The sequence below is a fragment of the Andrographis paniculata genome, unplaced genomic scaffold (genome assembly GCF_009805555.1).
Source record: "Andrographis paniculata isolate CXL003 unplaced genomic scaffold, ASM980555v1 Contig61END, whole genome shotgun sequence".
Classification (NCBI taxonomy): Eukaryota; Viridiplantae; Streptophyta; class Magnoliopsida; order Lamiales; family Acanthaceae; genus Andrographis; species Andrographis paniculata.
In genome coordinates, this window is record NW_026137597.1 from 1,780,973 (window position 1) to 1,796,572 (window position 15,600).

Genomic DNA, 15,600 nt, shown 5'->3' on the forward strand with positions numbered 1-15,600 from the left:
TTTTTTTTATTGAGACTAAAATTAATTATTTTAATTATATTGAATTTATTTTGATTTTTTTTTTGAAAAAATAATTTTGTAATTAAACCTTTTGTTATGAAAGTAAATATTTTAACAATAAAATTAATTTTGTAGTACATAATTTATTTTTAACGAAGAAATAAATTCTTATTACTAAATGATACGTTTTATCTAAAAAATATTTCGTATTAAAAATATTGTAACTAATTATATATATATATATATTTTTGTAGTGATAGCGGTAGTTTAATATATAATATACACAACACAAAATATAAATTTACATTATATATAAAATAAAATTAACAGTGCATACTAATATTTTATAAAGTGTGTGCTGTTATATTTTTATGTCACATATATATATATATAACTAAAACAAACATGTAACTAAAACATAAGCATAACGTCATTGCAGTGATCTAACAAGTAGAGTAATAAAAATCATTGTAAGAACATTGGCTATGATAAGCTACAAACATAATAAGATTAAGAGCGTTTCAAAATAAATAATTAGACGACAGAGAGATACGTTTATTGCTTAGGGAGGCCCAATAAATGTTCCAATATCATATCATACAACACTTTAAAAATAATAATAATAATTATTATTATAATTAAAATTCTGAGTTTGCATAGATTGTGAATTCTAGCTAGCTAGCTATATAATGATTCCTGCAGTTCCAACTCTCTATCAGCAAAAGATAAAGCACCAAAAGGGAGGAAATCATATGTACTGTGATGCTATAGTTTCTTTTCATTATTCAGGCTTATATATAAGAGGTCAGAGGCGTCGATGCTTCCCGCGGACTGTATTGTAGATGATGTGCATTTTTTGGCGACAAATTGGTAAATAAATAACGAGGCAGGACAGAGCAGAACAGAGCAGTAATTGTGGCTTACTCTTGTTTGATTGTGCGAAGCTCCCATTTGCCCTCGCCATCAATCAACCGCAGTTCCAATGAGTGGAACGGTATCAAAGCAGGTCGCTGCAATTGCAAACACACACATATATGCACCATTAGATTTAGGAACTTGGCATATTGCAAATTTGTAAATCCGGCATGACAGCTAGAGCTATAAACGAGCTGAATTGAGCCAAGCTTGTCATGTTTGAGCTCAACTCGTTAAAGACTCGAGCTCAACTTATGTTTGTTTGTTAATTGATACGGGCTGAAATTTTTGTTTGATCTCCACTCGTTTAGCAATTTCGCTCGTTAAAAGAAATTTTATTTTATTTATTTAATTTTTAAAAAATCTAAATTCAATTAATAATAATTATAAATTTTTATTAATAAATTTAAATAAAAAATAGAATGAAATATAATATTTATAAAGATCTCTATACTTATTCAATACTACCTCCGTCCCACGTACCGTGTCTGCTACACTGTAGACACGGTATTTTAGGAGATGTGTAATTAGTAGATAATTAAGAATGTATTAGTGAAAACAATTATCCTATAATATAAATAATTATAAATTAAGATTAAGATAACTAATTAGTGTAATTAAAATTAAAAAAAAAATTAAAAAGTTTAAAATAAGATTAAAGTGTATAATCATTTTTCAAAAAAAGAAAGTGACATGGTACGTGGGACAGACAGAAACGACAACATGGACATGGTATATGGGACGGAGGGAGTATAAAAATATTAATTTAATTTTTCTAATAAATATTGTCGAACGTTCGCGAACAAGCTCGAGCTCGTTTGTAAATATAACGAGCTAAAGTTTATGTTCGTATTTGGCTCATTTAGCTTAACGAACGAGTTCTTAACGAGCTCAAACTAGCTGAACCGAGCCAAGCTCGCGAACTGTTCTTTTGTTTTACAGCTCTAGTGACAATATCCGAAGAATACAATCAAGCTTGTAGTACATGTAGAAAGAGTGAGATATGTGGAGGGAAAGGAATGAAACTTGAAATGTAAATTACATAAGAAATGATAGTTTCTATTTTAATCTTGCAAGACGTTGGTGGCAGTAATAAGCTTAGTCTTTAAAAGTTCTAGGCTGTTAAGATCAATGATGAAACACCAGTTGAGATGCATATATTTACAAATATAATGTCTTCTCACCAAGCAATTTCTTTTTTCGGTCATTTTAAGCAATGCTGACCACTTAACAGGTTGACATCATTAAAAACTGACCTACTATTGCAATCAACTTCAAATTAGAGGACTAGAATGAATTTCGCCATGTCATTTGCAATTAATCTTAATTTCCCCGACAAATCATAAGACAGAAATAATTAATCACTGACCTATTATTGCAACTTACCTCCTAGTTGTGGGTGGGACTCATTAAAAATGCCATTTTTATTTTTTTTCCAGGTAAAATGCATTTGGGAAAAATACCAGAAAATAGACTGAGAAATCCCATGTTATTACCTGCGAGGAGGTTATCACTGTTATGCCTAGGTTACTTGCATGCTGGTAAAGCTGCTCTTCGACATCTACACTGGTAGCACTGTATTTAAAAAAGAGGGGGTAAGTAAACATGGAACTGTTGGCCTTCACATTTTCAGAATTACAAATGTAAGGAATTCACTTTACTTGGTGCACTCGTCAAGGATTCCAAATTTGGGCTTGTGAAAGAACAAGCGTGCCTGGAAAGACATGAAGCAGAACATTAAAAATCATGCACAGTATGGCTTTGTCAACAAACTATTGGAGCATATAGCTATACACAAACTCACCATGCCTAATCTCTGCTGTTCCCCAAGTGACAAAATGTCTTCCCAGTTTCGGGAAGTATCCCATTTACCTTCTCGCTCCAGGAGATACAGTAATTTAACATTTTCCAGAATGGATTTCAGATGTGTGTCCAAAACTTCGGTCGAGCTAACAGATTCTTCACCTATGTTGAGAAATCATAACATTCAATTAAAGGATATAGACTTGCAGGTGAGTAAGCCTATGCCTCATGGTATAGCAAAAAAATGAATGAAATAGCATCAACATGGTGGCAGGCAGAATAGAAGTTCTGTTCTGTTGGCCTCACTTTACTTTAAATTTCATAATTTCACAATCTTTAATGTTACGTCCCACAATTTATATTAAGTTCCAACCAGGAAGTTGCATTATATTAACTATGAAACATTTTTGGCATTATTAATAGTTATATTCCATCAATTTTTAAAGTTGATCGGTGTCACTGTAGAGTAGAAAATTGTGATCAGAATGTAAAATGGTCCAAATTAAAATTCACTGTCAATTCTAGGGAAAAGGTTAATAGTCAAATTATGCAACTAAAGATAAAATGAGAAGCTTTTAGTGGAACAAAAATACTATATTATCTCTGCACTGTCAAATCTTAAGCAAATAGTAGGAAATAATCCTGTCCAGATATGCACATAACAATAAAGATTAACCAAGAGTTTGATGTTATGCATACACATTTGATATCCAAACTATATCAGTGGCATGTTCAAAATACGTGGAATCTCCTTGAGAGCAGGAAAAGTGAAAAATATCAAGAGAGCACACCTATAACGGACAATAGATATACAGCATGCCCAGATAGGCAGATACCACAAGTTGTGGGAATATTTTTCATAGTGCAACCAAATACAGAAGCTAAAGAGCAAGAATGTGTACCTTGTGTAATCAGATGTAATACCCTTTTCTCTGCTTCTTCCTTAGATAACGGGTATATAATTTGATCTCTTAGGGTTCCTAAGCATGTGTACGGTCGTTGAGTAACATAAAACAAATGAAATCCAGATTCCAAGTCAATGGGTTGGCGTGGTTTAACAAGTTTTCCATCAACTACCGGCCAAAGGCCACGAAGAACTCTGAAAATAGAACTCTTCCCACTTCCATTTGGACCTTTAAAAAAAAAAAAAATAGGGGGAGGGGAGGGGAGGAAGTCTAAGAATAACTCGTATAATATTGTCAAACCCATTTCTTGTTTTGATGAGCCAACATGCTACCAAAATATGGCAATCTACTAACCAGTGACGAGCAGGCTTTTCCCTGGAGTAATCTCAAATGTTAACTGTCTAGCCAGCATTTTTTGAGTAGGCGTGATGATATCCACTTCGGAGAAAGAAATAATATTCTCTGAAAGAGATTCTGTGCATTTGGATCTTGAAAAAGATCGATCAATATGATCTGCACAGCACAGCACAGCATTATCAGATTGACTACACATACACCAACCAAAAAAAGAGAAGACTATATTCAATTGTGTCTAATATTTTAGATAGATAGATATTTAATACTGTAATCATATTAAAACAAGAAAGAATTCTCAGGGATGAAGGAAAGAAGACCATATACTGACCATGCTGAGCAGCATCCAAAAGTTCTTCAAGCTCGAAAATTCTGTTGATGCCTCCTGAAAGCTCGAGGAATTTTCTATGTAGTTCAAGAATATCACCAAAAGCCAAAAAGCTTTGAGACACAACAGATGCTAAAAATCGCAATGCATGTGCCAATTCACCTGAAATGAATACAATACAGTATGAATGAAAATTATTTGCAGCAAAGTTTTAGCAAATTAATTAATTTCTGGGGGTTTGCCTTACCTTGAGTTGAAGTCAAGGCTCGATCACCTTTGTGCTCCATGGCATATAACAAACTCAATCCCCATGTTACATTATGGGGAAGTTGCTTTGTCACAAAGTCATCAATTATACCAAACAACCATTTCTTTTTAAGAAGCAATATTGAGTGGTTAAAAAGTTCTCTAAATCTGGATTCAATCACCTGTATACAGAAGAAAATTCTATTAGAACTAAAACTGATTAGCAAGAAGACAGATGATAAAACAACAATTGCCACTGAATAGTACATACTGAGAGATTCAACAGTAATTTATCTGACATCTCTTAGCATCATAGTTATCAAGGATTATTGTGTAACCATTTTAATAAGATTTTATAATCATAGCATTTAGACCACTCTTTGGCACCACTGTCTAATGGAGAACAGAAAGTTTTACAATTCATGCTAACCAAATAACATCAAATTTTGTTTCTTTGGAAGGAAAAGGAAGTCTGTTTTTTTTTTTTTTTTTTCCAAGCATAATGCAAGGTTTTAATTTCTACCTCTTTCTCCCTGGCACCACCACCAAAAAACGCAACAGATTCTGCATGTACTCGCAATCTTTCATGCATGTACCTGATATACCAAGTATTGAATAAGAATGCTGTTCAAGTTTTCGCACTAAGTAAGTGAAAGCACATAAAGTTGCAATGACCTAAACTTTCCCTCCAGTTGCTGCTCACGACTGGTTAGGTCACCAAAGTCAGGCGTAACAATTCTGAGGAAACCTAAACCTAGTAGCATATATGCATACAAAATAGCAACACCTCTTCGACCAGTCAACAACTTCATTCTCCAGGTGAACCTGAAAACCAGAGATAATTGAGGTTGTTACACAAAATATTCATAATGTAATAACCTATTAACCAATTGGTGTGTACTTACCATAGAATATCAACAATTGGTTTTACCATTCCAGTGACCAATCCAGACAAATCAGTTGTTAACTTCTCCAGGTCTTGTGTTAATCTCTGATCAGCATCAACATTTACCCGGGACATTTGAAAAACCTAAAAATATCTCCAATACGTCATTTAATGCAATTTTGGAAGTTCGGTCTCTTGAAATTGTAAAGCCCTTTGCTCTTTGCGATAATTATCTTCACAATTTCTTAAATAAAGCAATTCATTCATAAATTATTGCAAGTGGCTAAACAATGCTATTAACATTACTTTTTCAAATATCTTGCTGCTTCAATATAGAAATACAACCATCAGATGAGTTTAGCATTATATAAGTTAACCAGTAAACATTAGCAGTCTTCATTAAATTGAACAGTACTGTTATACTTCTTGAAGCACCATATGAGAAAATTATTTGTTCAATTTGATATGGAATTAAAGGAGCATCTTTGTCCCATACTATACAAGGCCTTAGTGCGTAATAGCAAACCATTACCTTATAATATGCATACTTTTTGAAGTACCATATGCGAAAATTATTTATTCAATTTGATATGGAATTAAGGGAGCATCTTTGTCTCATGCTATACAAGTCCTTAGTGCATAATAGCAAACCCTTACCTTATAATAAGCATTCTTTCTCAGGTAATTCTTAAGCAAATGCTTACTTAGACGAATCCTCCATCCAAGGGCAAGCAAACCTGTCAGGTGCCTGTATAAAGAACAGAACACATGCTGTAAACGACATTATTGTCCACTGTTGTTTCTTTCCACTTTCACGTGTTAATTCAAACTTTCTAGCCTGGTTATAATGGATCAGCAGCAGCAGTTACAACATTACAAACCAGAAATATAATTTAACTTTTTATACAAGTAACAAGAAACAATATTCCTAATTATACACCCAAACTCTATTTGATAGTGAACAAAGTTTGAACTTCTAACCTTACACCACACAAAAATGAGGTTATTAAATTTTATTAAAAACTGTGTAGATTCCGATCGGAAGGGGGAAATGACCGTTCCATGATATGATGTCTGCACACATTTGAGTCTATAAATATTTGGAAAATAATAGAAATACCTCAAAGATGGCGCAACAAAGGAGGATGCTGCACTTTGAAGAACACTGATTCCGATCAACCTAACGAAGGAAGCTTTATCTTGCTCCAGAACATACTTAACAGTTGTCCCTATTGAATAGCATTGTATTTTAATGCTTTGCTCATAATTCCAATTCATCACAAAGAAGTAAAAAGGACCACTTTAACCATTTAATTCAATTTAAATACCGTTTAAGGAAGCAATACGATCTGATATCCATGTCCTAGATAAAACTAGTGCAGCAACCGTAAGGAGTTGTGCTCCCTGCTTATCAAGCACTGTGGGTACCTATATTATGTATTATTTCATCAAAGATCAGTCTATGAATAAAACATATTATCCAGTTCTCCAATACTCTTTTATAGAGTGTCATGGAAATTTCACAACAGGCGTATAACCAACAAATGAAAATGTACAGTTGAAGGTCTGGAAGCTAAAACTTTTTACCAGTATCTTAAACATGGAAGCTACTCTCAAAGGTAATATCCTTGGAGCAGTTTGTAGCTGTGGAAAAACAGGCAATGGAGAGTCCTCCATGTTTGGCGAGGAAGCTATCAAATTGGAAGAATGTGACCTAGAAACTGAAAATGCTGCATCCTGACAATTATTACACATGGGAAAGTTTATAATATATGATGAATGCAGATGCATCCATGGTAAAATAAATAAATAAAAAGAAAAGAACTGTAAAAACCAGACCCTTTTAGAATTGGCAAATGCCCGCTGAACAGTCATGGCATCGCTTTGGCGCTCTGTATCAGAACTCCTTTTGTTTACAAACTCAGAATTGGAAAGAGTTGGAGAACCCGCCCTACGAATTGAAGATATGTTCAGAAACCATCTACACTTCTGAGCAGGGAAATTAGAAACAAATGTAATTTCAGGATCCTACCTCTTGCGATGAACACTCCAGCCTCCTTCACCATCCAAAGAAAGAATTACATCATGAAATGCAACCAATGCAGGGCGATGGGATATTGTGATACAAGAAGTTCCCATAGCCCGAACTTTATCACAGAAGCGTTCCTCCATGTCTGTTGTCACGGCACTTGTGCATTCATCAAGGATAGCAAATTTAGGCTTATGGTAGAAAAGACGTGCCATTCCCAATCTCTGTTGCTCTCCTAATGACAATTCATCACCCCAATTCACCTCCTTTTCAGGGGGGTAGCGGTCCAGCAGGTACTCAAGATCCACCTAAGAAACCAAAAAGAAGAACCAAACAAAAAATCTGGTCCACTTAACAAAGTTCTGCAAATAATTCAATAGAGAACCTTTGCAGAAATAATAGTTTATTTAAGGAACATATTTTATTAAGAGAACCTCACATTTCTTAACAGATCAGCCATGGCACTTTGCGTCAGGGGTTCCACCTCTTGATCTGCTCTAAGAGGATAAATTAACTGGTCACGTAGAGTTCCCAAAGCTGTATACGGTCGTTGAGGCACATAAAAGATCTCATTGTTTAGATCAGAACCAATGCCAGGTTTTGTTATATGACCAGATATTAATGGCCAGAGACCACCCAAAACTCGAAAGAGAGAGCTTTTTCCACTTCCATTTGGACCTTAAATTGATTGAGCAAACTGTTAAGCATCAAACTAGAAATTGTTGCACAAAAATATAAAGAAATCCTCCCATCTGTACATAACTACAGTATTCATGAAGAATAAATGTATGGAAAGGCCCCAATGGAGCAACACATTTATACTGAATGAAGAAGCTATCTCTTATTCTCTTTGATGCTGATTACAGTTATCAAATGCAGGAAATCTGATAGGGATGGTTGTAGCAAAACTAATCATTTATCCTACAAATAACAGTGCTTCATACAGTGAATTAAATAATTATAAGCAACTTGCAAACAAATGCTTACACAGAACAACCAATAGAACAAACCTGTAATCAACAGATTAGAACCCGACTCAACCTTAAGAGTTAAATCCTCCACCAAGACATTATCACTTGGGGTGACAACCTGAAGGAACCATTTACTTTGAGGATTATAAACAGAAAGAGAATGCTATAAAAGCCAACTAAAAGATCCAAATTTTGTTCTACCTTGACATTATCAAATTCGATGTAATTTGCCTCGCTAAAATAATTCTTGCTACCATCAGCCTGCTGAGAAGATGTTTCTCGTGCGGCAAGCTCTCGGGATACAGCCATGAGTTCATGAATTCTTTCTGCATAACCGCTGCATTTCCAAAAAAAGACAGTGCATAATAAGTAACCAAACAAGGGAAGTCCAACTTGCTCGCTAGATAATGGCGCTAGATAGCAATCATGATAACTACAGCAGAAGCTTAAGCTACAATGTTATTTCCTAGCTGATCTGCTACCTAGCCTCAGAATATAAAAAATATCAGAACAAGCACAAATTATAATTTAAAGCAGTATTAATAAAAACAAGAACCAACTAGCCAAGATCCACATAGAATATCATCATCATACAACACAAAGAAACCTCTTCTTCTGAGATTGGTATTTCACATATCGTGAATAGGTCCAACATTAGGTATGATAATTAAGCAGTCACCATGTTCTCTATCATTTTAAATTAAAACCACTCTAATTTACAGTCTTAAACATGAAAGAAACCCACAAAATACACATGATGTGACCAAAAATACATTGACAAACATGGCATATATGTCAAAAAAACCAATAGACTAAAATCAAGTTCAAAACCTATGAAGATTGTTCTCTGAAAACATGAAGCTGGGAGATATCTTCCAAATTTCAAATATTTAAAGCAAAATAAGTTCATTAAAACAAGAAAAGAATGCCTTGTATATACATACTCATGCCAATATTTACAGAGCTTTCAGTTATGTGCTTTCCACCTTATTCTCAGGATCTTCTCAAACAAAATTTAGGCTTTTGATTTGTTAAGGAAATATTAGAATATGTAACGTCTCAAAGAAACACATCAAGGCAGTAGCAGTCCTTCCACAATCAAACTGCAGTGAAAAAATATGGTCTTAAAAAACATCCCTAGTTGAGGCGGTTAGTTTGCAATTATATGCAAACGGCTGAAAATAATTGATCCATGCATCATTTGACAAAAAGGAAAAGAAAGAATTGATTTCCTATGAGGTGATTAAGTGATGTCATATAAGATCACTATGCTTTTGGAACTCACCAACTACGATACTTTTCTGATACTAAGAAATTAAGGCTTTGACAAACAGCTGAACAAGAAATACCTTAGGCGGTTGAGTCTTCTTGAACTTATTGAAAGAGTTCCCAGTGACTGGAACAGTGACATGATAACGCTAGTATGATATCTTAAATTGCTTAACATTTCTGCACGTCCAAGTGTAGAAGAATCCGGCCTTAAATGGCCAGCAAAGAACGGCTCTATAATCAGCACAACAGCAACAGTAGCACCGAGATACTTGAGTAAGAAGTCCTGAATCATGCCAAACCACCAATGATCATGAAGAACCACCCTCATATGCCCTACGAGATTCTCAAATTTCTCCTGAATATGGAACTCCTCTCTTTTTTCTCCACCATAGAGGGCTATGCTTTCTGCGTGGGTTCTTAATCGTGAATGCAATTGCCTATATTCCCCTTCCAACTGTTGCTCTTTGGACATAAGTTTTCCAAATGCAGGCGAGAAATTTCTAATTGTGGCCCCTGCCCCCAACACATAGGCCTAAGATTTAAGAATACAGAAATGTACAAATTGTCAAAGTAATATAATAACTCACTAAATCAAATGATTGGAGTATACAATGAAGAATCCAGAGTACAATATTGTAAGTTACCATCATCCATAAGATGTATTTTGGGCTTGCATACGAACATAAACGCCAGGCATAAAGTATTCCATCTGTAACGGCAAATAAATCCTCTTGCACAAGGTCACTCAATTCCGAACAGAACCTTGGTATATCACTGGCAATTCGCTGCTCAGGGCTGCTTATCCGGGTATCAACATGAGACATTTTGTAATACACCATATTCTTAACACAAAGAGAGGACAAATTAGAGAGCTATTTGAAAAAGAAATTATTAGGTAATGCAGTTAGCAAACAACTGTGTAACAAGACCAACGCTGCATGAAATATTTTTCTCAATTAGGCCAGATGAAATGCCATTGATATATTCATCAAGTTTCCACGAATTAATGTGAAAACTAAGACAAGAGGCAGGATACAGTTTCAGGAATAGATCAACTACAAAACCAAAAAATTGGCTGGCAAAATAGGGTAAAGATGATGTTCTATAAAGATTACGCAGTCCAACATAAAGGATAGATTAAGTTGACAACCTTTCCGAAATACGAGAGGATAGATGAAAACTTAAAATCAACTAAGACTGAACAACATCATGATTCTGAAATTGGTAGTCTCTGATCAAAATCAAATACTATCATTACTCCTAATATCAAATATCATTACATTATGAAATGATCATAATAAGTTTTTCAAGAGGATAAAAAGTATTTGTTTCAATTAAAAGACTTTCATCTAAAAAAATCTGTTGAAATGAAGTACATTTACTAAATTTCTAATGACCAGTACTACATAACCAAGCCAAAAATATCATAATATGTAGCTTCATTTAAGTTCCCATCCAAATTTACCAAAAAGGATTCAAACATTTAATACATTTCTAATGTGTTAGATTCCATTATCACCTTAAAAAATGGATGTAAGGAATTGTACAACAAAGGCAAAGGTGGAAGAAACTACAGTTTTTCTTTGTGCAGAGCTTCCTAAGCTAATCTCCATTGAAAAGCTAACAGACCTTGATTGGCTAAATGTAAGGGCAATGGACGAACAATGAGTGTGTTTAATTGTGCTTTGGGATGTTTTCAGTGTTCAGAGTTGTTTAGGAATTTAAATTTTTTGGAATGGAAAAAATAGTTGAATATAATGTTTTGTTTGAGGTGTTGAAAATGGTGTTTTGGGCTGGAAAATACTTTTTATTGTGCATTGAAGTGCAAAATGAAATTTGACTGAAATTCAGCAACCTGATGTGATGCATAGGTCAAGAGTGCACAAATCAAATACCACGTAATGGCTTACTCTTCAAGTAGTTGATAAATAATCGAATTCCTAATATTGTATAAAATACTTGTAAGTAAATTAATTTCCATAGTAATTTTTATTCAAGGGTGTTCATATAAAAGATAGCAACAAGAATTGAATACAGGCAACATGTGAAACCAAAGAAAATATGCAGTTATCTTGTGTTTAAGCAGCATCAGAAATTACCTGAAAATATTGAGCATGTGTAATCTTTGTCAAAATCTTTCGAAACCTTAGGCTTAAAGTTCCAGTAACATACTTTGAGGTGGAATTTAATGTTGACAGGAGAAAACAAAGTAACATATTTTCAATAATAAGACGAAGAAATACTGGTACACGCCGGAGAAAAGCAGAACGGAAAAGGAATCCTTGTACTTTGGCTAATCTGTTGCTTACAGCAGCTCGAGAAACCTGACAATGCACAAAAAAACATTAAGACGAATATCATGACACATTGGCTGATGCATATTATATCAAATGCAGCATGTGCCTTAATCAAAGGTAGAGAAGCGATCCAAAGAAACTGAAAAGCATCTTCAACTGTATAGTTGAGTTACACAAATGATAAAAATACTGGAAGTCATCTGTCAAATCCTTACAAAGATATTCAAAAAATACAGAAAGACAGCAGTTCACTAAATAAAACCAAAGCAAACAATATAGGCAGATAATTACAAGAGTATCATCTACAGAGAAGATGGAAAACAAATATATGTCATTAGCTAAACTTCACAATTTCACTAAAAACACTTACTGCAATAGCCGCCAAAGATAAAATGTCCATTGCCCCCATTCGTCCCATACGTGATAACAGAATTGCAGCCAACACCTGGAGAGACCTAAAATTTCCTCTCTTTTTCCGGCTCTTTCCTACGTTCTTCGTTTTTACTGTCAACTGATCAGACTCATTTTTATCCTCCTTAACACCATTTGATTGACCAAAAGGCTTTTGCCTTCTGCTCCTATTCTGTGACTGCACATACACAGTAGCAGCTGCTCCACCAATGGCTACACTAGTGGCAATAAGCAGTGCTCTCCTGTAAGAATATTCAGAAAACACATTCAACATTGTTGGTGGTGAGCAAAAAGCATTTCAGCAGAGTCACACTGATAATAAATCTATAATATCAAGATGCATAAAAGAATACAACTAGCAACGGAAAAGGTTCAATGTACATAATCTTAGATTTTGCAAGGCAAATGTAATTTGACAACTTGTTAAAGAAGTACATTAATGCTCACTCGTTTTTTCATGAATATAGATGTGCCAATATTTTAAAAGGTTATGACAATTCATATCCTTTAGTCTGAGGAATGCAAAAAGCATTGCTGAATTCCACCCTCAGTTATATCATCGTGCTGAAGATACACCAAAAATGACAATCTCAAAAAATAAAAACCATTTACTGTGGATGAATAGTAGTACTTGCGGTTTTCCAAAATCAGAAAATAAGACAATTAAAGAGTCTAGAAGTTCTTCATTTTTGTTTGAGATCTCATTTTCATATGTACATTATGTTGGTCACAACATAATAACAGAAAGATAAAAAAAGATTACCTTCTTGATGCCAATAACCCACGACCATGTTCAGTCAGCTGCAGAAGCTGAAGCGAAGGCATGTTTAAGGGCAACCTCCAAGAGAAACAAATAACACTGGCTAAGGGTACCCCTCTTCTTGGTCTTATAATAAAGATTATTTAATCCTTCTACTGCCAAGAAATAATCATGAATTTAGACAAATAAATTTACAACCAACTATATATAGGCTTAATGACATGTAGATCCCATGAAGTTGTTTAAAAGCATTTAAAATTCAAAATTCAAACACAATACACAAAGAAAACATCCGATGCATGCAGGTGCTAATCTTTATTCAAAATCCAGTGAAAATGAACTTTTAAAATGAAGTATTATTTATATAATCTATACCATGTAAGTGCATATGCTACATGCATACATTTAAACCCAAAAAAAACATTGGTCCCTACATACTATCACATCATCTTAGGATTATACAATATTATACATATTTAAAGGAGATACTACATGTCTGATGAACAAGAACCAACTAGCCAAACACTATTATATTGAAACTTGTAAAACACAACCCTGAAAGTACAAGCACATTACTTCAAAGCAACAACCAAACAAGGTCTTAGTTGAACCAGGACATCAAGATTTAAAGCCACTGTTGTGATTTACTATGCGAGATGAAATGTGTGTTATTAAATTGACCAGTTGAAAACCCAGAACAATGAGATGTGTCAAGCAGTTTATGTTCATAAATTTTATTGGCCAGCAGATTATGCAAAACTCTACTTCAAAAGTCACATGTAAGAATCAAGAGTTCGGCTGGTCGCTCTAATCTCAGCAATTAGTAAATACATCCAGGCTCGAAGCTACAAAGTGCTACAAATTACCTTTCGTGGAGAAGCTAGTTTTATCTCCTAATTGATGATCGCAGAAACATCGTTGCAACTTAGGCACACACATGTCGACTTTTATAAGTCAACCTAAACTCCATTTAACCCGTGCAGATGCGAGAGGCTAGAAATGTCATATACTTGCATGATTCATTTTCAAACCTTGGAATTTCATAGAAAGCACTCATACTTCCTCATAATATTATTTATTACAGTACACACTCAATACATCCAAAAGCTAAAATGCTACTCAATGGCCAATCTCATGTAACATCTTTGCATATTATGCAATACTCAGTATCCCATGTATGCCAAGAATGTACATTTAATTTGCAAAGAATGTAAAACATCAAATGAGGAACATATAAAGGGTATCCAGAATTTCTAATCAACAACACTGTTACTTTTGCTACAAAATGAATTAAAGCATCCAGTCCCTCCAAAATTCTAACAAGATGCCAATAATTATTTGTGATGCAAAGCATGCCTGTAGAGCATGGCTTTTATGTACTCAACAAAACTCTCCGACATCTAGCAATACAACTTGTGAAGATAAAAGCTGCAATTGCTCTGCAGTTTATACTTTTACGAAATAAATGGATTTCATATCCATTACTTTCTACTAATAAATAGCACTTAAACAGGACATTATATACCACACCAAGCATAATACCACTCAAACAGGCTCAAACTTAATTGCTAAAAATCTGAAGCACCTCAAAATGCAAAGGAGTATAGAGCCGACGTACTTAAGTGCATATGCAATAAAACAAACAAACAAAAAAAGATTCCAAATTTGTGGAAAGGGGAAAGGAAAAAAGATAGATGGAAAAGCAGATAAATAACACCAATAACAATCTAATCGTTCTTAATTCTGCAGTGTAAGTACAACATCATCACATAGAACGCGATATAGTCAAACCACAATAATTAAACATCCGATAACAGAGATATAAAAATTAAAGACCACTACCATTCAATAAAAAGTGCAACTTCCATCAACAAACTAAGACAATGACTCAGCAGAATATTTCTCCACAAACAAACAAACAAAATCAGCAGAAAAAATACCTCCAACCTTGGAGCTAACCCTGGAGCGCTTGTTCGTTGCAATCAGACCAATCACTGTACCATTTGGATACTCAAGCAACAGGGAATCGAATCACGATTATATATATATATATAGCCCGGGAGATTTTCGCCCTAATTCCGAACAGCTGGAGAACCTTATATGGTTGACGAATGAATTGTACCAAACTTTATCAAAGTAACCGGACCCAGTGGAAATAGAATTTCAGAGGAAAAGAGGCAGAACATCATACCATATCTATCATACGAGGGCTTCAGCGATATTCCATATTTTCTAATTTATTTATTTTTTATTATTATTAATACTTTTTTGTTTTTCTTTTTTACTGCTGAATTTTTACTATCAATTGGTGAAAAAACTTCTTAATTGTGATTCCAACTTTTGGCTGCTGGCAAATCATGAGCCTACGATGGGAAATCGACGGACCTCGATTTGCGTTACCAGCGATGAGAAGCACTTGGCAT

At 34.3% G+C, this 15,600-nt stretch overlaps 1 protein-coding gene across 4 annotated transcripts; it reads right to left on the reverse strand.

Moving 5' to 3' along the window:
- Positions 1-534: 534 nt before the first annotated feature.
- LOC127260277 (ABC transporter D family member 1-like) lies at positions 535-15,393 on the reverse strand. Of its 4 annotated transcripts, none has more exons than XM_051287990.1 (26): positions 15,125-15,393; positions 13,181-13,329; positions 12,377-12,659; positions 11,809-12,033; positions 10,354-10,551; positions 9,787-10,241; positions 8,639-8,774; positions 8,477-8,555; positions 7,906-8,144; positions 7,470-7,774; positions 7,277-7,388; positions 7,025-7,174; positions 6,766-6,865; positions 6,558-6,666; positions 6,095-6,185; positions 5,457-5,581; positions 5,227-5,376; positions 5,075-5,147; positions 4,553-4,733; positions 4,309-4,467; positions 3,978-4,136; positions 3,621-3,851; positions 2,720-2,880; positions 2,577-2,629; positions 2,412-2,490; positions 535-1,010 (listed from the first exon to the last, which is right to left on the reverse strand). In XM_051287990.1, exons 2-26 carry the CDS (start codon positions 13,240-13,242, stop codon positions 921-923), a joined length of 4,005 nt encoding a protein of 1,334 aa, XP_051143947.1. In that variant the 5' UTR covers positions 13,243-13,329; positions 15,125-15,393; the 3' UTR covers positions 535-920. The 4 variants fall into 4 exon arrangements, with proteins under 4 accessions (XP_051143947.1, XP_051143946.1, XP_051143945.1 ...); XM_051287989.1 differs by having other exon boundaries at positions 13,181-13,332; XM_051287988.1 differs by having other exon boundaries at positions 15,118-15,393.
- Between the last annotated feature and the right edge of the window lie 207 nt (positions 15,394-15,600).

Excerpts from the sequence above, each read along its gene's own strand:
- LOC127260277 (XM_051287990.1), bottom strand. The coding sequence starts at position 13,242 with ATGCCTTCGCTTCAGCTTCTGCAGCTGACTGAACATGGTCGTGGGTTA. Across the intron at positions 8,556-8,638 it reads TCGAATTTGATAATGTCAAG|GTTGTCACCCCAAGTGATAA; the intron begins GTAGAACAAAAT and ends TGGTTCCTTCAG. Across the intron at positions 4,734-5,074 it reads GTGGTGCCAGGGAGAAAGAG|GTGATTGAATCCAGATTTAG; the intron begins GTAGAAATTAAA and ends TTCTGTATACAG.